The 23,410-nt window shown below is 37.6% G+C and overlaps 1 protein-coding gene and 1 long non-coding RNA gene across 2 annotated transcripts in view; one reads left to right on the top strand and one right to left on the bottom strand.

Annotated features, from left to right (window-relative positions):
• LOC116723274 (uncharacterized) overlaps nucleotides 1-866 on the top strand; it is a 28,106-nt gene extending 27,240 nt beyond the window's left edge. The window contains exon 5 of the long non-coding RNA XR_004339949.1: nucleotides 856-866. This is a non-coding gene — a long non-coding RNA (uncharacterized LOC116723274). The remainder of the gene's footprint in view (nucleotides 1-855) is intronic.
• Nucleotides 867-2,464: 1,598 nt separating this feature from the next.
• On the bottom strand, nucleotides 2,465-19,239 carry hat1 (histone acetyltransferase 1). Its single transcript, XM_032568580.1, has 12 exons — nucleotides 19,188-19,239; nucleotides 19,008-19,118; nucleotides 17,175-17,246; nucleotides 16,995-17,070; nucleotides 14,677-14,797; nucleotides 8,444-8,620; nucleotides 8,246-8,367; nucleotides 7,551-7,655; nucleotides 7,100-7,206; nucleotides 5,253-5,404; nucleotides 4,909-5,025; nucleotides 2,465-3,039 (listed from the first exon to the last, which is right to left on the bottom strand). The coding sequence occupies exons 2-12, from the start codon at nucleotides 19,024-19,026 to the stop codon at nucleotides 2,869-2,871; spliced, it is 1,239 nt and encodes a 412-aa protein (XP_032424471.1). The 5' UTR covers nucleotides 19,027-19,118; nucleotides 19,188-19,239; the 3' UTR covers nucleotides 2,465-2,868.
• Nucleotides 19,240-23,410: the final 4,171 nt, after the last annotated feature.

Raw genomic sequence — 23,410 nt, 5'->3', positions numbered from 1 at the left:
CTTCCTGTCCTTTGCTGACACATGCAGGTGGAATATCCCACCTGCAGAGGTGCAATGAGGCAATACCTGGCGATGAAAGCTATATATCGTGTCATGAATTCACGTTCTGCTTATTGAATATATATTTGGCCAGACAGATGGAGTCTAACCGCCTTTAATGAAAACCTGATATTTTCAGTGCTGAGACATTAGAGCTCAAGTGTTGTATTGTCACTGTATCATTGTAAAGAAAACTAGGTTCTCAATAATGTGAGTTAGTTAAAATCAATATCGTAATCACAAGTTTCGGCTATATTATCAAAGTTTTACCGTAGATTTCTGATCGGATTCATGTCTGGTCTTTGACTAGGCCACTTTTATGAATATAGTTTGACCAAAATAACAATAAAAAAAAAAACATGTTCACGTCTGAGTTTGTGGTTGAAACGTGACAAAATATGGAAAAGCTCAATGAGTTATGAATATTTTGCAAGGCAGAGTAGGTTTCAAGTCCCCCAAGAGCCTCACAGATCCTACAAGCAAACTGAGAATAATGACGCAGCATCTAAACTTGTTCGCCCACTAAACGATAATCCCACTTCCCATTAGCAGGTCGGTGTGCTAAGCTTGTACAGCGCGATGCAAAATGTTCACTCAGTGTAGAAAAAGCAGATAAAACTAAAGCGAGAGGAGGCCCTTCGTGACCATGAGTGGATTCAATCAGTCTGAATTAGAGATGTGAAGGGTTCCAAGGTTCGGTCTTGTTTCAAGTGGAGGGGGAGAAAAATTGAAAATTGACCCGCAGCCTTCATTTAGTGACAATGCGCTAAAGTAATATAAAGTATGATGGGTATTCATCACAGTGATCTGCACAAGCAGGGGCAACACAGCAGCACAAAGGGTTTCCAATTGAAAACTATAACGCTCATTAGTCTCAACACTCAACACCAGCACCAATCAGAAGTTACATTAGCTCTGAGAGGGTCTCCCGGACAAATTACACCACTAAAAAAAATCCCACAACACACTGGGAAGTGAATTAATCAGCCTATTGTGTTCTACAACAAGACTTTTCTACATGTCCGATTTTACAGGGATTTATCCGTATGTCACACACTTCGGTTTAATTCTGGCATCATCATTCACGCTACGGCTACAGCCTTGACAGGATGGAGATTTCCATCCTCGCAATTTCACATCATTATTCGTCTCAAAAGAGCATGATGACTGGGGATGAGGGAAAACCCACAGATCCTGCAGAAATTACATTCAGCTATTTTAGACAATAAGCTAAAAATAACCGCGAATAGAGAAAAAACAATATGAGGAAAAAAGAAGGAATAACTAATTTTCTCCTGCTTGAGAAACAGGAAAACAAAATATCAGAGCAAATTTTGCAAATTTTTTGGAAATCTTTCATTTACAAAAACTTGCCTCTGAAAAATTTCTGAATTTTTACCCGTTTGATTATTGTGCATAAGTTTGGAGTCACCGCTCAGCTTAAAGAAGCCAGACTTTTCAACCTCATACTGATCCATAGCTATAACATTAAAGATGTTCTACATTTACATTAATCTCCCTCGAGTTAATACTCGAACTTTTCTACTAACTTTTCACATCAAGATACTGAATTAAAACATATATATGTAACTTAACCTCAGTCAGATTTGAGGGAAAACATCAATATTCAAGTCTTCCCAAAGATTCTCAATTGGATTAAGGCCTTTAACTAGGCCATTTGTACATGAATATGTTTTGATCTTTTTCTCAGATGATGGATTGAAGAGCTCTCAGCGATCTTCAAATTTTAGGATATTGATTCATAATCCAACCATGCTTTAAACATCTAAACTCTATCTCTATTTGTCTGCTTTGCTCCTTGGTTCTACGATGCTGTTTGTTCTCTGAAAACAGGTCTTTATTTTGGGATATCACAGGAGAGAGGCTGAATAAAAATGTCAAATTCCTTGGACTTTCTTTTTAAGTGTCAACCATGTACTTTTTCCTTCTAATTCACATATCGTATACAATCCCAATAAGTTATGTTCAACAGAACAATGTTTCTGCATCAGAACATCATATCTGTAAAAACATAAACTGTCATGTTCTGTGTTTTCTGTGTGTTAATTTCGCGTTTTCAGTGTCTCTGCGTCTCCGTGTTGTCCTGTTCTCCCCTTGATTAGTTCCCAGGTGTTTCTTGTTCCCTGATTACCTGAATCAGTGTCACCTGTGTGTCTGTTCTTTGTCGGGTCCTCGTCTAATGTGTTCCGAGTCCTTCGTGTTCGCCATTCGTTTTAACGGTTGCTACCGGCGTCGAGCCCTGGCTTCCGCTTGGCCGTGCTGCCCGTTGGTTGGACTGTGTTTTCCTTTATTAAAATCAATTATTCATCTTACCTGGGTCTGCTGCGTCTGCCTCACCACCCCCCACCCGCAAATCGTGACAGTAACTGGCAACCTCGTAAATGAAAACAAAAGGGAAAAAAAGTCAAATTTGGTTACTCCGTTTTATTTGTTTTCTTAAGAATGACCCCCATTTGAACAACATACAAAACACTATTTCATTTTTACAATGAAGTCCTTCAAAAAAAACGCCTGAAACTGCAGACAGCAGAGGTTAAGAAAATAATGGAGAATAAATCGAGTTTATTTGAAGGATAGTGAACTTGTGGTTCCATGTGAAATTATTACACATCATTTCATATCGCACAATGTGATCAAACACATGGAAGAAACAGGAAGTCCCCCCACTCAACCTGAATGAATTACTTCCTCTGGTATAGAAACATCAGCTGGGAATCAGGCAGGACTCGACCAGCAGTCATGTTGGCTGCAGCGCGAGTGCTGCGGCGACGAGGCCTTCTGTACAGACCGGACTGTGGCCAAGCAGGATCAGGCCTGCGATGCTAGCCTTTCGATGACTCTCCTGTAGTCGTCCACGGCGAGCTGGTAGCTTTTCTCCAGCTCCTCGTGCTGCGTCTGCGTGTCCAGCTGACCCATGTGGGACACCAGCTCCTCTGGCCGTAAGCACTTCCTCATCTTCGCCAGCTCCCTCTGGTTTTTCTGCACCGGCAGAAACAAACATCCCAAATTAGACTCGTCATTTCTACCACCAAACTATAAACCAGTGATGAGGAATCTGGAGCTTTCACACTCCTGACAGTAATGTGGCACCTTCGTAAAACAAATATCACAAAGGTGACCCAATAACTACAAGAACCTGATCAGGACCGGTAACTGGCCAGAAGAGACGGAGCAGAATCCAGAATTCATTTAGCAAAGAACTCAAATATCCAAAAATATACATGACAACCAAAAGCAATAAATAAAACTGAAATAAAAAAACACACATAATTGAAACCATAAATAAAATGAATTACAATGACTCTGTGAACAAAATTGTCATTAAAAAAATATTAATAATCAGAATGGAAATGATTGAGTTCATTTTAATTTATAATGTGATTATTTGATAAATTGCTTATTGCGACAGGTTTAATGGATAGACATATATAGACAGATAGGCAAAAGGATGGGTGGATGGGTAAATGATTGGATGTACAGATGGATGATGGACAGAATAATAAATGGATAAATTAATTGATGATTGATGCTCAGGTGAACAGATAAATGGATTCTACAGGAAATAAAGTCTAGAAATATAAATATTTTTCCAAACTATTGTCATTTTTTAAATGATCTCAACCTGGAAAACCCTGGTACTCACCTACACATGCTACTTCTGAACTAATAGGCAGCAAAGTCATTAGCTAAGATAAATTAATACTTAAGGGACAATGAAAGAAAATTTGTGACAGTGTTATTAATTTCCCAGGGTTTCAGCAGGTTGCAGGAGAAAACGCAGACGCACTGAGAGCTGAACGATGTGCTGCGTGTGGAGGAACCTGCTCACCCATGCTAGCCAACATGTTCACCAGGGAACTGGAGCTCAGGGCAGAAATGAACAACCCCTCTTACATTCGCAGGGCTGTGGCCTCTGTCATTCAACTGACTACAAGCTAAAATCTCCTGAGGGAAGCAAAAAAAAAAAAAAAATCCCTCTGCATCTGGCCACCAGATCCCTCGCTGCCACTCTCCCAAGGAATTCCTCCGTCCCGCTTCGCCACATAGGTCTTTTCAGTGTCAGTCTCTGCCTTTTGCCTGAGACGTGCGGTTTCCCCACTGACAGCAAATTCTCTAATGGATGGTATGCAAAGTTTCACTGAGCAGCTCAAACAGAAAATGTCACAGGCAAACAGGATGTAGGGAGTTATTCTGGTGCACACATCAACTCAGTGTTTCCCATGTCGAGTCTGAAACACGGACTCAGAGGAGTTTCTGTATTTTCTGTGGAACTCACCCAGAGCACAAAAAACAACAACAAAAACATGAGATAAAAGTGCGCTGGCTTTCAAAAGAGCCAAATTCTGAATAGTTACAGGGTTTTTTATTCCTCTTTTTTTTTTCCTCCCCCTGCCCCGACAAAGTGCTTCAAATGCACGTTCATGAAATGATTTCTCCCAAAGAAATGCAAATCCCGGCTAATGACATGCCTGAATAGAAAAAAGCCTGAGCCGCAGCAAAACCACAGACGCCTGGTGCGCCCCATTGTGGCTCTAACAATGTGCCACTGGTAATCTATCAATTTTCACAGGCCTGAAGATCAATTTTTCTGCTGTTTTAAAAAGGTAACATAATAAATAGTGACAATACAAGACTGTGAGCCGATCAAGCGAGCGCTGTGAATGTACCATTCGTCTTCTCCCAATCAATCAGCTGTAATGTTATGCTAAAAAGAGGTGGAGGACTACACACTGGATCCATGTTTGACAGCAAAGACAATCTGACATTCACATTTATTTGAATACATATGGAAATCGCTCAGAGTGGCGCTCTGAAAGCCGACTCCGTGCGACGTAATTATAACCTCACCCTATAGGGTCCAAAGAGCCTCTTCTTCACCTCTAACCGGTACGCTCTGGCTTTCTCTTCTTCGCTCATGTCTGTTGCTCTTAGACGCAGGATTTCGTAAACTCGCCTCGCATGTTTCTGCAGGGAACAAAAAAAAAAAAAACAGAACGGTTGGCATGATGTCTTTTGTTTTATTATATTTTAATTCAGCCCATTATGACTCAACTGGCATGTATCGGTATTAGACTGCTGTGGTCTGATAACATTTAGTAAAATTAGACAGATTTCATGGTTTTTATGCGATTTTTTTGAAATAAATGATCAATTAATTTTTTATTAATATTTTTGTTAAGTTTTTGCAGCACCTTGTTGATTTTCAACTTTTCTTGGGCCTCTCTGATCATGTCGGTGGAGAAGCCGAGGTGCAGCTTGTCCGCATCGAAGGACGGCAGGTTTTGGCAGAACTTCGTCAGAACGTAGTCTCTCAGCTTCACGTAATTCTCTGATGGATCTTCAGCTGCAAAGACACAGAATCAGACCATTAAAATTTGCTGAAATGACTGGTCTTTTTTTCGATTCATTTCCCTCCTATGTGGGCAGAAACTTTGACAGTGTAGTAAAGAGCTGGAATAACTGGAAAAATTGGAATAACTCATAGAAATCCAACAACTCTAAGATTGACAAGAACGTTATTAGGTGTTGTCCTTATCCTCCTCTTCATCTATTTGCTCTTCTAGTTAAGATAAAAGGATAAAATAAACTTAAATATATCATAGTAGTCAAAGTAAATGCAGTACCATTAAATCTGAATTTAATGGAACAACAGAGCTTTGGGCTGTGCAAACTGCAGCTAGCTATCGTCAGGTGTTGAAGCAGGCATCCTTCTTGACTGAGTGTCTTCATCAGAGCGATGATCACTGGGTCTTTCACCAGGATGCTGCACTTCATGAAGGCTACCTGACAAAGGGATTCATCAGGAGGATAACATTACTCTGGACGGTCCTGTATGTTCGCCTGATGTAAAATCTACTGAAGATATTCAGGTTTAGAAAAATTCATGTTATTTCCAGAGCATAAATCCATCTTTAACACATGGCGCTACCTTTCCACTTACATAATCAAGTTATTTCGTTGTTAGTGTAAATTTTAGTTTGGGTTTGAATTGATCTAGTTTTCAATAATTCACCTTTTCCATTATTTTTAGCATTTTGAAGCTGAACTTTAAATTTGATATATGATCCAGAAACACAAAACAGAAAAATAGTAACTTTTTGCCCCAGATCTGAAGAAAGATCTGCTACCAGAGATCTTTTCTTCCCAGAGAATCATCATCAACGACTCTTGTGTGCAGTCCTTTGAGATTGCAGTGTTGCACATGGTAACACTGAAAAAAATCATCAAAATTTGCCGGAATCTACAGAATAATTATGAAAAAAATGAAGGGGAAAAAAAAGAAAATGTAACAAGAAAGACTGGACAAAGCTGCACCTCTGAGCACCCCAAGTCTCAGTCCACCACAGTTTGTTTTAAGTGTTTTTCCACCAAGTCTTTAACAGAGTGAAAACAGCCTAAAACAGAGGTGCTCAAGTAAAGTCCTCGACATCTACCATTCTGCAAGTTTTACATCCCTTCCTTCACCAACAAGCCTGAATCAAATGGCTCATCAGCATCTTTTAGCCCAGCAACAAGTCATTTATTTGATTCAGGAAGGGATTCATCTAGAAGTTGCAGGATAGTAGATCTCGAGTTCTGGACTTGGACACACAAGGTCTGAAACGTCAGCAGTAAGTTCAGATGGGTTTTTTGGGGCATCGTTCACAGCAACAAAAGCTTCTGGAGGCGAATGAAGAGGCTCTCTACAACACAATCCGGTCATTTTTATCTGAAAATGCTTTCACTTAGTGGATAAGGCTTGGAAACACTTTAATATGTTATTTTTTTGCACAGCCCAAATTATTTTTCATGTCTTTTGCATGTAAACTATGTAGAGATTTTTCCTCCTGTCTTTGCAAAAAAAAAAAGTGAAAATCAGTTGAAATCAAACTTGTGTTTATTTATACTTTCAGCGTTACGTTACTCCTATGAAAACCTTTCAGTTCAAAGCTTGCCTCTTTAACCAACCAGTAATACAGCAGAAAAAAAAAGATATTTCAAGCACAAATGTTGAAATATAAATGAGTCCATCCAGTCTTCAAAGACAGGTGATGCTCACCTGTGATGTCCTGCACTTTTGGCAGGCTGCAGTAAAACCTGTGCACGGCCTCCAGGAGCTGAGCGCCATGGCCCTCTCCTTGGAAAGGAGGCAGGATCAGCATTTGGCTGTTCAGTTAAAGGGAATTGAGGGGAAAAAAAATAGAAAAATGTGAGTGATGTAAGTTGTTGTTTTTCTGAGAAAGAGAAATTCCTTGATTGAAAGCAGCAAATAATAGACTTTTATACTGATTCGTCAATGCAACAAATCAAATCACATAAAAAGCTCATCTATACAGTTGTTTTCAGATACAAATCCCCCTGGATTGGTTCTGAAACAAAATCTGGATGAATGGTTGGCTATAGAAGCCAGTAATTTGGGCTCTTTGGGAAGAGGATAAAGAAATGTATAATTTTCCACTCCTTTTTTTAATACAATAGAATGGGAAGGCACGCGCTGCCCCAGCAATTACCTTACACGTGGTCGGGTTTTGTCTGGGTATACGTAGTAATTATAAACTGTCATGTAGCCAACAGTGGCGTAGAGAGTCTCCCCGTCTTTATTGTACTTTTCAAATCTGCAGATAAAACACAAAGGCAAACAGGTCAATTACAGGCACACTCCCGGAGCAGTGTCCGTTTTAGCCTCTCTGTTCCCACGTCCCCCCCCCCCCCCCCCCCCCACCTCACATCGGCGCGTTCGAACCCCGATTGGTACACCTGCTGCAACCTGAATACATTATGCACTTAATTGGAGTACTGCAACTTAGAGGAAGAGAAGAGGTTGGAGGAGGGTTTGAGCTCCTCCAGATCACTTCAGTCCTTTTTACCCATTGTCGCTTCTAATAGGTGCCAGGGTAAAGAAAACACTGGCAGAGGCTCTTTTTACTGTTAAGACATTGTTCAGTGTTTCAAAAGACAACAGTATTCAATTCAGCTCTTTGCCCCCCAAAAATCTGAAAAGGGCTTTGGGTACAAAGGAAGCTCTTGGCTGATCAACAATTCTCCAACAGGGGGAAATATAATCAAACTGGCCTGGTAATTGGTCACAAGCGCCTCAAAGGGGGGCTTTGTTTTTCAATGACACAATATAAGCTTTAGGATAAAGCACTGGGGGTGGGCAGGCGGGGGGACGGAGGGATTGGTGTCAATTAAGGAGGGCACTCACACAAGAAAGAAGTCCCAACGATCGTCGTCTATGTCGAGGAAACTGGCAGTCTCGATGAACCACATGAGGAAGGTCTGCAGGCGCTCGTGGTACTCCTGGAATCCGGGGCAGCTGATGTCAGCCTGGAGCAAAACATCAGAAAAAAAAAGTTTCAAAACTGGCTCAACAGGCGAGGAGGAGAGCGCGAGGCGTTTGTACCTTGTGAATCTGGTAGGTGAGTTGCTCTGCCTCCTCGTTGTGGACTGTGTATGAGTGGAGCATGGTGCCGAACGGCTTGAAGTTGGCCTCCTTCTCCAGCAGAGAGATGAAGTCATCGGTGTTGGAGGTGAAACCAGCGGGAATTATCTCCCGGATCTTCGCTTCAACGTCGTCGGCCTGGATGCCACAACCAAACCCAACTTAGTGAAGAAACATGTAGTGGACCTAGCAAAACAACTAGCACCTTTCCCTCTGCTACAACCTCAAACATAAATGTATTTTATGCTTTTTGTGATTATGTCTATTGTAACAAGCAATGAATCCATTAAACATATGAAAAATGAAAACAAGCTCAGAAATTTCCATTTGCATGAGTGTTTTTCTCGTGTCTCTCCCTCTTTCTACCAAAAACTGGAGGACAAAAGTCTTCAGTCTGGTGCATTGATCTCAACCATAAGTGGGGAGAGTACACAAAGATTTTACTCAATTCAGAGTAGAACTACTTAAACATGTTTTTACTCAAGCAAAAGAAAAAAGTAGCCATCCAAGAAATTACTCAAGTAAGAGTAAAAAAGTATTTGGTAAAAAAATCTACTCAAGTACCGAGTAACTGATCAAAACATCAATCGTTTAATATTTACAAATTATACCATCAGATAGATTAAAATATAAAGTTATGTGAAAATGTTGGTATTTTAAGGACCAAAATAAGAACAATATATGACATAATTACAAAATAACAAAATCAGGGACAGGAAAAAAAAAAAGTTCTGAATCAATGTCTGTGTCTGGTGAATTTTGGTCTAAAACAAGCTTGTTCTTTATTCAGAGATGTTACTCAGTGGGTAAAGTATCAAGAAATTTTAATCCAATAACAGTAGCAATAATTCATAACAAAGTAAAACTAAAAAGTACAAGTAAATTTAACTAGTTACTACCCACCTCTGGTCTCAACTACCCCTTGTTTGAAAGACAATTTTGTTTACAGAGACTTCTGTTTCCATTTTATTTGTTGTTTTGTTTATTTATTTTTTATATTTAAAATGTCTCCGAGTTCCAAAGTGAAATGTTTGTTAGAAATTAAAGTTTGTTGATCTTTGATAGGGTCTACTTATACTACTGTCATCACCTTTATGTTACTTGAAAATGGTCTGAAAACAACAATATTATCGTTTATTGTAATAACGTTATCATCCAGCAAAATTTGTCATTGTCACAGGCCAATTTGTGTTAAACCAACACCAAGAAACAGTGGCAATGAAAGAAAAGCACAAATACATTTATATTCAGAACCATTAATTCTGACACCCCAAAATAAAATCCAGGACAAGCAATTAGCTTCAGGCATTAAACAGACTGATATGTCTGGTCAGGAGAGCATTAATGAGAGAAGCAGCCAAGAGGCCCAGGATGACTCTGGAAGAGCTGCATAGATCAAGAGCTCGGGTGGGAGAATTTGTCAGCAACTATTGGTTGTAGAAAAGTGACAAGAAGAAAGCTGCCATGAGCCACATAAGGAGCACAGCAAACATGTGAAGGAGGGTCCTCATGTCATGCAAAACCCCAACCTACGAAATGCTTTTCATCCTTTCCTACTTCTCTTTTGTATCTTTAAGCAGCTCCTAAATATATTAGTTTATATTGTAACCAAGTATTTTTATAAGTTATGGAAATAAAAAAGCTCAAATCTCTCGTTTTACTGCACATTTTTACCTACAAGCTTAATATTACAATGTATTCCATATTATTTTTGGCTCTAGAGCTATTAGTAAAGCACACAATATTTCGATGAATGCTGCAATATCTATTATACTAATATTTAAATAAAATACTATTTAATGGTGGTAATGTCTTTCTTCTTTGAATTCATTGCAAACATAGACCTCCAGACAGAGGTCACTCCATCCAGCTACTGGGGGAAAAAAACATATTTTTTCCATCTTAGGACCACAGTCTTATCTTAAAAAGTTGCATCCGGCTCCATCTGCTGTTGGTAAGAACAACTTAATTCTGCTATAGAGGTTCCTCCTAAAACACTTTCTGCTGCGTTAAACCACAATTATCACTAAATGCATTGCTGGTACGGTGAGTCTAAATCAATGACATTTATGTAGTTAACATTTATTGCAGCACAAGCAGTTCTTTGCTCAACTGGTTTAGGTCAAAGCATTTTCATGTGTTAGAGCGGCCCAGTCAAAGCCCAGGCCTGAATCCGATTTAGAATGAGCCAAAATTGTTTTTCTGTTACACAAACTCTGTATCCAATCTGGTTCAGTGATTCTGCAAAGAATGTGCGTAAACATTACTAAACGTGCAAAGCTGGTAGACACATGATGCTAAAGCAGTAATTACACCCTGCAGCAGGTCTGCAAAGCATCGACTCAAATGCACAATGCATTTCTCATGGTTTTTATTTAGAAAACATTTTGTTGTGCTATCACATTAAATATCTATAACTTTTGATTAAGCATGTAAAATGAGAAAAATGTGGAAAAAGTCAAATGAGATCTAGAAGAAACTAGAAAATGTTTTCTCTCTTTATTAAGTTAAAGCTGCAAAAATAAATCTGCAAGTGTACATTTTTAGAGCGGCTGAATAGAAACCCATTAGGCAATTAAAACTGTCAGCTGAGCAGAGGCACCCACCGCCCCAACGGTAACAAGGCCACTTAAATCCGTACATTTACTACTTATGTTAAACCATGAATATGTGATGAAGTTGCCACAATAAACACATTTCTGCTTCTCGCTGAGGAAGAAAACCCCATGAATTGATCTCAGCTTAACAAACCTTTGGGCATCCATAATGGAGCCCTCTCCTCTAATCCTGCCAAGTGAACCCAATCAAACGAATTTGCCCCCGCGTTTTCAAAGAGCCCCAGAGACAAAGGGCCCCTACCCACGGACTTTTTACTCAGTACAACGTGTGGTTAGTTCAGCTGTGATGTTTGCATTGTATCCATTTCCACAAGGATTGACATGAGAACACTTTGCTAAGCAGCCCTTTCACACCATTTACATGTGTGATGGGCATTATTGGAGCACAGAGACCCTCGCTGCTCAGCATTGAAAACCGGGAAATGAAGAAGGTCTGAGCAAAATGCGCCACAAAAGGCTAATGCAACATTCTGCTAATTCTCCCCCCTTTCAGACATCAGCTAATATCTAACTGGAAGTAATGCACCTGCAGCTGAATGCCTCTTAACTATTGTGATTGTTCAGCCACATTTCTGGGGGGACGAGGACCACACTTAAAAGACCATGGACAAACAAGTCGCTTTGTCCGGCCCACTCTCCAACCTACTAGACACTAAATTGCACAGCCTCCAAGAATAGGCACCTCGTTTTGTCCTGAATGTAACTCAACAATGTTCCTTTGCAGCAGTTTGTTGATGTCTTTTATTTCTAACAATAAGCACAAAGGCAGTACAAAGTATCTCATTTGTTGTATTGTTGTAATTTTATCTGATAATTCCATTCAGAGGGCCAGTGCAGCATTGAATAATTATATTCATCTGATCAGAAGTCACAGTTTAAGACATTAGTGTGGATTAAAAACAAATGTTAAGCATTTAAAAGATGTTTGGACCGCCATAATGACGTGGCTTTAAATTAGTTTTCTGGAAGATTTCCAGCAGTGAGGATGTCGTTTTTTTTTTTCTTTTAAATGTTAGAAGGTGAGTTCTGGTCAGAGTTTTGAATCAATGTAACAAGCAGCTGCATCAACCCCCTCATCTTTCGCCAGCTGCACCACACCCCGACCGTCTCCACACACACTCAGAGACAAACACTCTTCAGACGCAGCCTGAACCGTGCAGCTCCCCTCGTTCCCTGCAGCTGCACTCAAACCCTTGACAAGGTGAACCAACGCGCCGGGGTCAGCGCTGAAGTCGGAGCGCTTTCCAGTTTGCATGACGGCTCCAAACTGTGCTCACCAACACGTCTAATAATGACATGAATCTTTAATTGGTTAATGCTAGAGTTGCACTTTATATAAAATTGTGCTATTTTGTGGTAGGTTCAAACAATTTGGGCGCCATGCATTCAAACTGTGCTTGTCAGTGATATACTTATCCCCTTAGGAGGGCGTTGATTGTCCACACCTGAGCTATAGCTTGGTGACAGAGATGCAAAAGCTCTGGGAAGGAGATGATGCTGTTCCCATCATCATCATGCTGGGAACAAAATGTCCCATGTTCCTTTAATATTGCAGCCCTAGATGAAACCATAAAGACTAAGAGTAAAGATCGTCTTCTGTTTCATTTACAACTTTGCCATGTCTTTCAAAATAGCACAAGATGTAAGGAGAAGTGAGATGCCACAGGCTTTAGTTGACCGATTAATGCTGGTATTTCCTCCTTACCTGATTAATGTCATCAAGTAAAAAAAAGAGCAGGGTGCAATATTTCACTTTAGAGTCAAATTCTGTATTTAAGCTGACTCTGATTCTTTCAATTAAGTTGAGCATAAAAAAACAATTCAACTATCAGAAAAACATAAATCCATTCTATTCAAGCATCTTCAGGGATAAGTTCTTGACCAAAAGCTCAACCCTGGAGATTACTTATATATATTTCATCCAGAAACTATTCACAGACCTTCACTTCTTCCACATTTTTGCTACACTGCCATTTTATTCCTAAACGGATTAAATCGATTTCTCAAAACTTCACACGCAAATTTCCATTACACAAAATGTTTTTATACATTTTTATTATTATATATTTTTAGATTAGATGTACACAAGTATTCTTAACAGACCTGTGGCAGTCATTACAGCCTCCAGTCTCTTTAAACATGCTGCCACTAGCCTGGTACAGCTGCTGTCTTTGGCAGATTCACCCGTTTCTAATTGCATAATCTCTTCAGCTCCATGAGATTGGATGGGAAATGTTGGTTCACATCCATTTTCACATCTCTCCATGGATGTTCAAGTCTGGCCTCTGGTTAAGTCACTCAAGGTCAACAACGGAGTTGTCCTGAAGCCACTCCTTAGATATCTTGGTTGTGTGTTTGGGGTCACTGTCCCATTGAAACATGAACTGTTGCCTCAGTCTGAGGTCAAGAGCGCTCTGCAGCAGGTTTTCATCAATCATGTTTCTATACTTTACTGCATTCATCATTCCCTCTATCCTGACAGCATGATGCTTCCACCACCTTGCTTCTCTGGTTTGCACATGATGTAATCCAACCTTGATTCGACACAGATAGCAGAAGTATGCTGCATCTTGAGCCAAACACCTTCCCATAGCCTGGTTTACGTTGAATTGTGGGATGCCAGTGAACAAACTCACTAATATAAACATATTAGTGAGCTTTGTCACACAAGCTAATGTAACTATCAATCATTCAGTGTACTTCTCAGATGATTTTGCTTGAAATAGTAACTAGAAACACACACAACACATACAGTACAGACCAAAAGTTTGGGCACACCTTTCTAATTCAATGGGTTTTCTTTGTTTTCATGACTATTTATAAGGCAAGAAATCCCACTTATTAACCTGATAGGGCACACCTATGAAGTGAAAACCATTTCAGGTGACTATCTCTTGAAGCTCATCAAGAAAATGCAGAGTGTGTGCAAAGCAGTAATCACAGCAAAAGGCTGCTACTTTGAAGAAACTAGAATATAAGGGGTATTTTCAGTTGTTTTACACTTTTTTGTTTAGTGCATATTTCCACATGTGTTATTCATAGTTTTGATGCCTTCAGTGTGAATCTACAATGTCAATAGTCATGAAAATAAAGGAAACTCATTGAATTAAAAGGTGTGTCCAAACTTTTGGTCTGTACTGTATATGAATATACAGTATTCTCTGTGTTTTATTCTATCAGAACACAGAACCAACTCCTGGATTTACACTTGGTACTCCTGTCTGACCAATAAACTGACTGAATGTTGTTGAAATGATTGAATTTTAGATGGTTTGGAGTTTTCTCTGAGTGAAAAAAATAAAAATCTGAAACATTTACATCCAAAGGAAATTAACTAAGTGTGGAAACACCCTCTAAAGGAAGCTCTACCACCCTTTTCTATAATCAGGGTTTGTACAATTTAATTTGGTAAATTATAACAAAAGTATTACAAAAGATTTTGGATATGTTACAAAATAAATATCTGAAACTGCTGTCCAAAGTATAGCTTTTCCAAAAATAAGACAAGGCCTAGAATAAAATTCTGAAGAACTCCACATGTAAAGGAGTCAAATTTCAATAAAGCAATTTTCTTACCTCCACACAATCAAATGTGTCTGTAACTTTTGATGAGTATTTCACTTTGAAGAGTGTGCTCAGGTTTCCGGCGGTGTAGAAGAGCTGAATCTGAAGACCTTTGTACCCAAAAGCGACCTCACTGTGGAGAGAGCAACTCCAGTTAGATTACAAGTCCAAGTGAGTTTGTGTCTATACAAGAGACTCACAAACACAGTATTATAAAACTCACTGCTTCATGCATAGCCTCATTAAAGCATCTGATTATTCTTTTTGCATCTGCCATCATTAAATATACACCTGGCTGGATGTAGTGAATGCTTGCTAGGGTCACTAGTTTCGCTGTGCTGCATTGTGATATGATAATGAAAGAAACAAATACATTTTGGCAAAACAGATTCATCATTATGCAACTGTGTGATTAAGGTTTACCAGCAATTAACGCTTGCTGAAATAATTAATGCCCCAATTACAGAGTTCCTTTTGAGTTGATTGCAGCGAGCGCAAAAATAACCGATCCTAGTTTTGACTAATTTGGAAGCGCAATTTAGAGCAGAGCGGCACGCTACTGTATGTCCGTGCCCAGAGACAGGTGTCACCACCAACAACGCAGAGCTGCTCAAGTTCAACATCTCTTTAGTGGAGCAAATTATTGGAATCCTGCAACTCTGGAATGTTTTGTAAGATCCCACAAACACTGGAAGTATATCTGTGCTGATGTGTCTACACCTGGCTCCTCTTTGTTTATCTAACATGAAAAAAAGAAAATCACATGTTCTGACAGAATGTGTGATCTTTACAGCCCCAGATGTAAAAAAGACAGAAAAAAAAGAAACAATAAAAAAAATCTGATAACAATGATGAGCTTACTGAAAAGCTATGTACATTTGGTTAGAGACACCGTCACTTAATGGAAAACTTGTTTTGATATCGTGCAATGAGACGTGAAACTGCTTTAAAATCTCTTTAAATACACAATTTAATCTAAATGAAAGGCTTAAACTATTCTAAAGCTCTTTGTTTCAATTACAAATAATTTACTTAATCCTAATAAAAAACATAAATGTGCATGTCATCATCTCTAATTATTAAACCAGCTTCTAATTGCCTGAAATAAAAGTGCAAATGTAGGTGGAAAAACACATTAAAAAAGGATCACAATGTACCATTTTTATCACTAGCAGATGTCAAACAAAATATTAAAAGAAGCTTGTGAGAAAGTTTGTTCAAGCCATATTCTGAGTATCTGCAACCATGCAGCATATAAACAAAATCATATACAAGACAGGATGTTATGTATGGTCATAAAGCAGCAAGAACCGTTCTAATGAGGGAATTTCTGTGTTACTATCGCCTCCCAGCAAGATGTTTCACAAATCCAACATGCCGGCTGACTAGATCCTCCCTGTGAGGAGTTTACATGCTGTCCCCAGGCCTGGGATGTGTGCGGCTTTCCAGCTTTCTCCAAAAACTTGGGTTGTTAGGCACTTGCACGAGCCAAGTCAAGACAGTTTATGAGGACTACAAGCGCTTATAAATATGATGCACATCTGAAAGAGCATACGTAAGAAAACAAAAACAAAGAAGCCGTGTAAGAACGGTTGCAGCACTTTTTGTTTTCCAGTCTTGTTAAAGGGGCAGCATTGTGTATTTTCCAGACATGTTGTACCATTTATAGTACAATCAAGTAACTATGTTACCTTGAGTTGTTATAAAAATGTTTTATATATTAAACAGAAATTTAAAGAAATTTGACTTGCAATTTAATGCCTTGAAATCGTGTCTCTGTCTCTTTAAGAAGCTCCTGCTCTTCCCGACACTCATCGTACAACGCTTCTCCATTACGCCTCTAACAACTTTCTTTGGAGCATTAGACTGAGAATTAGTTTATATGATAAGCTCATCAGATGCGCAGTTAAGCCAACTGTTGGCTAATTGCTGCTGCCACTAGTCTGGAGGAGCTGAGTGGGGAGGGCTGGTATAACTACTGGTATGGATTGTTCCCAATTGACGCAGGGTCAAACGTCTCAAAGCCAGATATCTCTTTTTAGTGCTCAATGAAAAATAGAAAAATTATCAAACGACACACAGGAATGTGATAAGTTTGATATTCCTGTAAAATCCTTAAGCAAATAATAATATATTTGTTTTTTGGTGCTGATAAAGACACAGAATGAGTTTATCACGGCTGCACAAACATCATTTTGACTCATACTCTCAGCTTTAGGGAAATGCACACAGAGACTGCAGACAGAGCAGCAGAAGTAAATACATCCCTTTGTCAGGTTTGGCTTGCTAATTCAACTTCAAATATACAATACTGGTGGGGAAAAACTCACTCATCTCCAAATAGTTGGTGACTGTACTCTGGGTGGAATGTGGTGCCATCATCCTCAACGTCTTCAGGAAATCGCACTAACAGCAACAGATCACTGATTAGTCTGAGAGCTTCAGAAAGTCAAATAAAATGTTTAATAACAAATAAATGAGCATATGTCATAAAAAATAAAAACACCTACCTAACTTTAGGCAGGTCGCTTCATTTGTGTCACACTTGTATTCAGCCAGTTTCTTCTCCATCGCATTTACATCTGTGGGTGTCCATAAAACACAATTGTTGCCAAGGAAATGCTCTCCGCTTTTATTTTGACAGAAATGCAGCAATTTTCTTCTTAAGCATATGTGATTGTGTTTTTTTTTTTTGTTTTTGTTTTTTTACTGAATCCAAGTCCACATTAACTGGTTCCTGAGCTCCATATGTCAAAATTTGTAGTTGTCCTTTGAATAACATTGATGTCTGGAGGTCACATGAATAAATACAGCAAGATGTATTAACTACAGCAATAGTTATTAGAGAAGAACTATTATTGTCTTCTGAATGTGCACATGGAGCCAAATAAACAAACAAATGAAAAGCAACTTTTTGGCTAAATTTGAATGTTTCAGATCAAACAGATTTTTAGAAACCTGACAAAATAAAAATATGAAGTTTTCAAATGATGCAATTAACAAAGGGGGAAAATATCCAAACTACCGTAATCTGGCCCTAAGTGAATAAATAATCACACCATGAACCTAAAAACAAGTTGTGCCCCTCTTAACACTGGACTCAGACATGAGCGTTGCATGCAGTAACTTTGTGCATTGCCATGGAGGAATACTGCTTCAATCTTCTTTGCCAAAGTGTTTTAATTTATCCACACTGGAAGGATTCAAGCAAAATGGTCTGTCTAAGATTATCACACAGCATCTCAATCAGATTTAAGTCTGAACTTTAGCTAGACCAATCTAAGTCTTTATTTAATTTTTTAAACATTGAGAAGTGCCCTTACATCTGTGCTTAAGGCTCTGTAATAGACTGCAGTAGAACCAAAGTGTGTTTGAGCTTGAGATCAACCTTCTCACTGAGATTTTTTAGTAAAAAGCTGAAATTATAGTTTTATTAATTAACCCAAGTTGTCAAGATTCTGACGAGTATCAATAAAACACGACCACCACGTCTGACTGTCGGTATGGTGTTCTTTTTACACTGGACATCGCGGTCAGCAAGTCTTCCAAAATTTTCTAGAATTGTCTTGAATCTATTTTGATTGAAGCATGATCCTTTGACAGATACTTTTTCCTGCTTCATGTTGTTGAACAGGTTCTATTTAAAGGATGTAATGATTCTACAGGTACATAATCAGTCCTCTGTAATAAAGTTTATGGATGATATAAATTTTCCCTGAGGAATAGGTTGGTATATTTTTTTTTCTAGAATTACAATGTGAAAACCCATTGAAAACCCCTTATTTCATTCAATTTGATTATTTTCTGATGTTAGAATTTTGTTAGTGACTTGAAACCTTAAAGTGTAAAAAAAAATAAAAAATAAAGTCCTCTATCTGAGCAAATACTTTTTCACAGCACTGTATTGTCAATAGCTCTTTATACCCAAAAATACATTGGGAATTAAAACTATTACTCTATGCTAATATTACTATTGTGTAGCTTTCTGAAATCAATACTACCTTAAATCATATTTACGTCGTCTGCTAAACGTCTTTACATCTGATTGTTAATAAAATGCTAAGTTTCTGTGCTTATAGAAGATCTACAAGGACATGTTACCACAGATAAGCTGGGTTGAAACTCCATAGATCTATAATATAGTTTGTAAATCAGATTACAAAGCATTGTTTTGTTAGAGAAGATACAGCAGGAGAGCTGTCAGCCGACTAAATAGCATCATTCCAACACAGTGAGAACGCCATATTTATTAATACAGCTACACCCAGCATAGATTTTAATATAAGTGTTTCTAAAACCGAAATATGTGATGCCATGACAGTCTGAAAGCAACGTTAGCTTACAGGCGCCCCTCTGCTTCATTTGCTATGTGACGTTAGCTCGTATTTTGCGGTGTTTTGAAGACATTACAGGTCAGGTATGCGCTTCGAGCAGGCGAAGAGAAGTCCTGACATCTATCGAGGAGCGAAATATACGTAAATCAATGCTGAATGACTATAAAACGTAAACATTTAGCCCCTTACCCGCCATTTCTGCACACTGTGTTTTTGTCCCAAAAGACCCGCGGAAAATGGAGTACTTCCGGGTGAACGTGTTTCCGTGGAAACAGGATGTACGTAGCCAGCTTTTTTACTTTTTATTTCAGACCTTCAAAAACTGAGATATTGTACAGAAATATCATATAGGTTTACAGCCAGATAAGAGTTAAATTAGCTTTGTAATTAACTCGGCTTTCATTTAAAAATATTTATAATACACAAAAAGAGCGGAATGTCTGTCCCCCAGACTCTCGGTGGTTTTATTTTATTTTATTTTTAAAAATAATTTTTTTAAAATAATATCCTTATTTTTTTACTTAAATATTTTGACCTGTATTTTTAGTATTATTTGCTGTTATACATATAAATTAATATACATGCTTTTATTCATTTAAAATTTTATTTCATTAAATGCAGTCTATTGCTATGCATGTTCTTATTATTTTCATTGACTTTATACATACATACATACATACATACATACATACATACATACATACATACATACATACATACATACATACATACATACATACATACATACATACATACAGTACAGACCAAAAGTTTGGACACACCTTCTAATTCAATGGGTTTTCTTTATTTTCATGACTATTTATAAGGCAAGAAATCCCACTTATTAACCTGACAGGGCACACCTATGAAGTGAAAACCATTTCAGGTGACTACCTCTTGAAGCTCATCAAGGAAATGCAGAGTGTGTGCAAAGCAGTAATCACAGCAAAAGGTTGCTACTTTGAAGAAACTAGAATATAAGGGGTATTTTCAGTTGTTTTACACTTTTTTGCTTAGTGCATATTTCCACATGTGTTATTTATAGTTTTGATGCCTTCAGTGTGAATCTACAATGTCAATAGTCATGAAAATAAAGGAAACTCATTGAATTAAAAGGTGTGTTCAAACTTTTGGTCTGTACTGTACATACACACATACATACATACATACATACATACATACATACATACATACATACATACATACATACATACATACATACATACATACATACATACATACATACATACATACATACATACAGTACAGACCAAAAGTTTGGACACACCTTCTAATTCAATGGGTTTTCTTTATTTTCATGACTATTTATAAGGCAAGAAATCCCACTTATTAACCTGACAGGGCACACCTATGAAGTGAAAACCATTTCAGGTGACTACCTCTTGAAGCTCATCAAGAAAATGCAGAGTGTGTACAAAGTAGTAATCACAGCAAAAGGTTGCTACTTTGAAGAAACTAGAATATAAGGGGTATTTTCAGTTGTTTTACACTTTTTTGCTTAGTGCATATTTCCACATGTGTTATTTATAGTTTTGATGCCTTCAGTGTGAATCTACAATGTCAATAGTCATGAAAATAAAGGAAACTCATTGAATTAAAAGGTGTGTTCAAACTTTTGGTCTGTACTGTACATACACACATACATACATACATACATACATACATACATACATACATACATACATACATACATACATACATACATACATACATACATACATACATACATACATACATACATACATACATACATACATACACATTTATAGTTTATAATATTGAGCCTGTTTGAAGATGAATTCTGGAAGGAAACTATTAATTCAAACTTGCTCTAATCATGCAGAGGCGTTTTATTATTATTATTATTATTTCTCTGATGTGAAAAGATGTTTCAAATAAAGAAATCACTAAAAGCTAAAAATAAATTGGATCTTTTTCCCCACAACGAAGGTATACAAACATTTCACCACAATGCATTTGTGATTTGGAAACACCTCATGAGGAGACTGGATGGAATGAATGATTTGAAAATATAGATGGATGACTAATGAGTGAGCCACTCATAAGCCTTTTTCCTTGAATGCCAAATGAAATTATTATTATTTTTTTAAAACTTTACATACATAGTAAATATAAAATAGTCATCATGTTGAAATATTCAAGCTTAGTTTATTATTTTGTGAGGGGAAAAAAAACATCTGAACAATTTCCTTACGCAGCTGAAGAATCCTGCTTCGCAAAACAAACCCTCAAAATTTAAATGAAATTGTTTTCTTCTAATTAACGGCATCTTCTCTGATCAAGAAGAGGAAACAATTATGGAATCACTCAAAACAAGATGCACCTGGATAACTGATGAGAAGCATGACTCAAAAGAACGAGCTCTAGGTTGAGACAATGGGAAGAATTATATAACTCAGCACAATGATAGCTGACCCATAGTTAGCTGTATTGGCAATATCTTATTCAGCAATTACAGTTTTGAAGGTTGTAATTCTAATTTAGCCTGTTTAGCCTAAAATATTTAGGCAAATACAATTTAAAGCAATATAGTCTTTTTCTTTAAACAAAAAGATGCTTTAAACTATTACCAGTGAATGACTAAAGTAATACTGTGGAAATATTCACGCAGTGTTAAAGATCATTTTTAATAACAAAAATAGAAAACATTCATCATTTTCTTTTATTCAGTTCTGAAAAAAAAAACTAGCAAAACTTAAATTATTTTCAAAATTTTTACCCTTTAAATGCCAGTTTAATTAATTGAATAATAATAATAATAATAATAATAATAATAATAATAATAATAATAATAATAATAATAATAATAAGCTAATGGTAACCAGCACCCCTCCTAACCTCAATGGGACAAGGGTGTAAGAAAATGGATGGATGGATGAATGGATGAAAGTTAATGGTAGAGGGTTTGGGCGTTAGTGGTGATTAGCAACAAACTGCTCTCATTGAATTAGTATTTTTATAAGACCCAATTCTTCCAATTAATGGCTAAAAATTTCCCAATGACATCTCTTTAAACCATTTTTAAAAAAAATCTCACTAACAGTATAATTTATGCAAGAATTTTGATTTGAGTTAGTAGGTAATACATAAAGTTTTTTTTTACTGCAGTCTATCTGATTCAACATATTTCTTATAGTGGGCATCACATTTTAGTACTTTATTCAGCTTGTGTTTTTGTCCAAGACTCTAATTAGCACCAGTTAGCTCCCTCTTTGTATCTGCATTCTGAAAATGATCTCCAAGATCTGCACAGTCTGACTACACTAAGTTGTTAAGGAAACACAGTCTTCCTTTATAGCTATCTTTAGCTCTTGTACATTGCTTTGTCTGATGTCTCTCATCCTCCTCATAGTATTTCATTTATTCTCTATGGGGTTTAGATCAGTTAGTTCTCTGGGTACAGTGTAAGCATGGCCATTAAAGAAGGTACTTTTGGCAATGTGATGAGGTACCAACACCAGTTAAAAACAAAAAGCTTGTTAGCAGCATGCTGTACTTCCTGGCAGATGGTGGTGTTGACTTTGGGCTTTATTAAACACAGTAGATCAAGACAAGCAAATGTCCTCAAATCATAAATTACTGTAGAAAAAATAGAAGACAATGTCAGGCAGACAGGATGAATAGGAAAGTGAGGTTCATTCTTTGGGCTCCTTGGTTTTCTCTCCCTAGTTCACGTTGTAAGAAGTCCACAATGTCAACTTGGGTGCAAGAATGACCAAATAACTAGACAATACAACAAGAACGAAAAGCAAACTAAAAATTGACAATGAAAGTCAGACACGATACTGACAGGAAAATCGGAACTAACTAAACCACAGTGCACAAGGGAAGACAGGAGCAAAAATAAAACAGGAACAAACTGAGGCTACAAAATCTAAGCAATAAGCAAAGACGATGCAGAACAAAATCATACGAATACAAAGGCCTAAGGATTATGACACAACCAAATTCTTCAATCTATTTTGCTGCACAGTCCCCTTAAAGTTGGAGCAAACTTTTCTACATTTTTTCCTTCCACTAAACTTTCCACAAACGTGCGTGGATACAGCAGTCTCAAAACAGCCTGGTCAGTTAACAATAATATTTTGTGGCTGACTCTCTAGTGAAGAATGTTACCGAATTGAAATTAAAATGAATAGAAATACGGCTAGTGTGAACGGATATATTAGTTTTTTTACTTTGAATTATATTACTGTAGCAAAATCTGTTATCTTTACTTTCATTTAACATCTTCAGAAGTATTTTTTTACGGTGTAACAGGGAAGAATATGCTTGCCCTTGACCGGTTTTATTCCACAGGACTTCAGTCACCTTTACTAAATTCAGCCATGTGACTGTATAGTTTGTTTCTTGTATCCTGTGTTTATGGG

The sequence above is a fragment of the Xiphophorus hellerii genome, chromosome 7 (assembly GCF_003331165.1).
Source record: "Xiphophorus hellerii strain 12219 chromosome 7, Xiphophorus_hellerii-4.1, whole genome shotgun sequence".
Taxonomy (NCBI): Eukaryota; Metazoa; Chordata; class Actinopteri; order Cyprinodontiformes; family Poeciliidae; genus Xiphophorus; species Xiphophorus hellerii.
The sequence above is the reverse complement of the archived record's forward strand: the minus strand, read 5'-3'. Positions and strand labels throughout refer to the sequence as shown.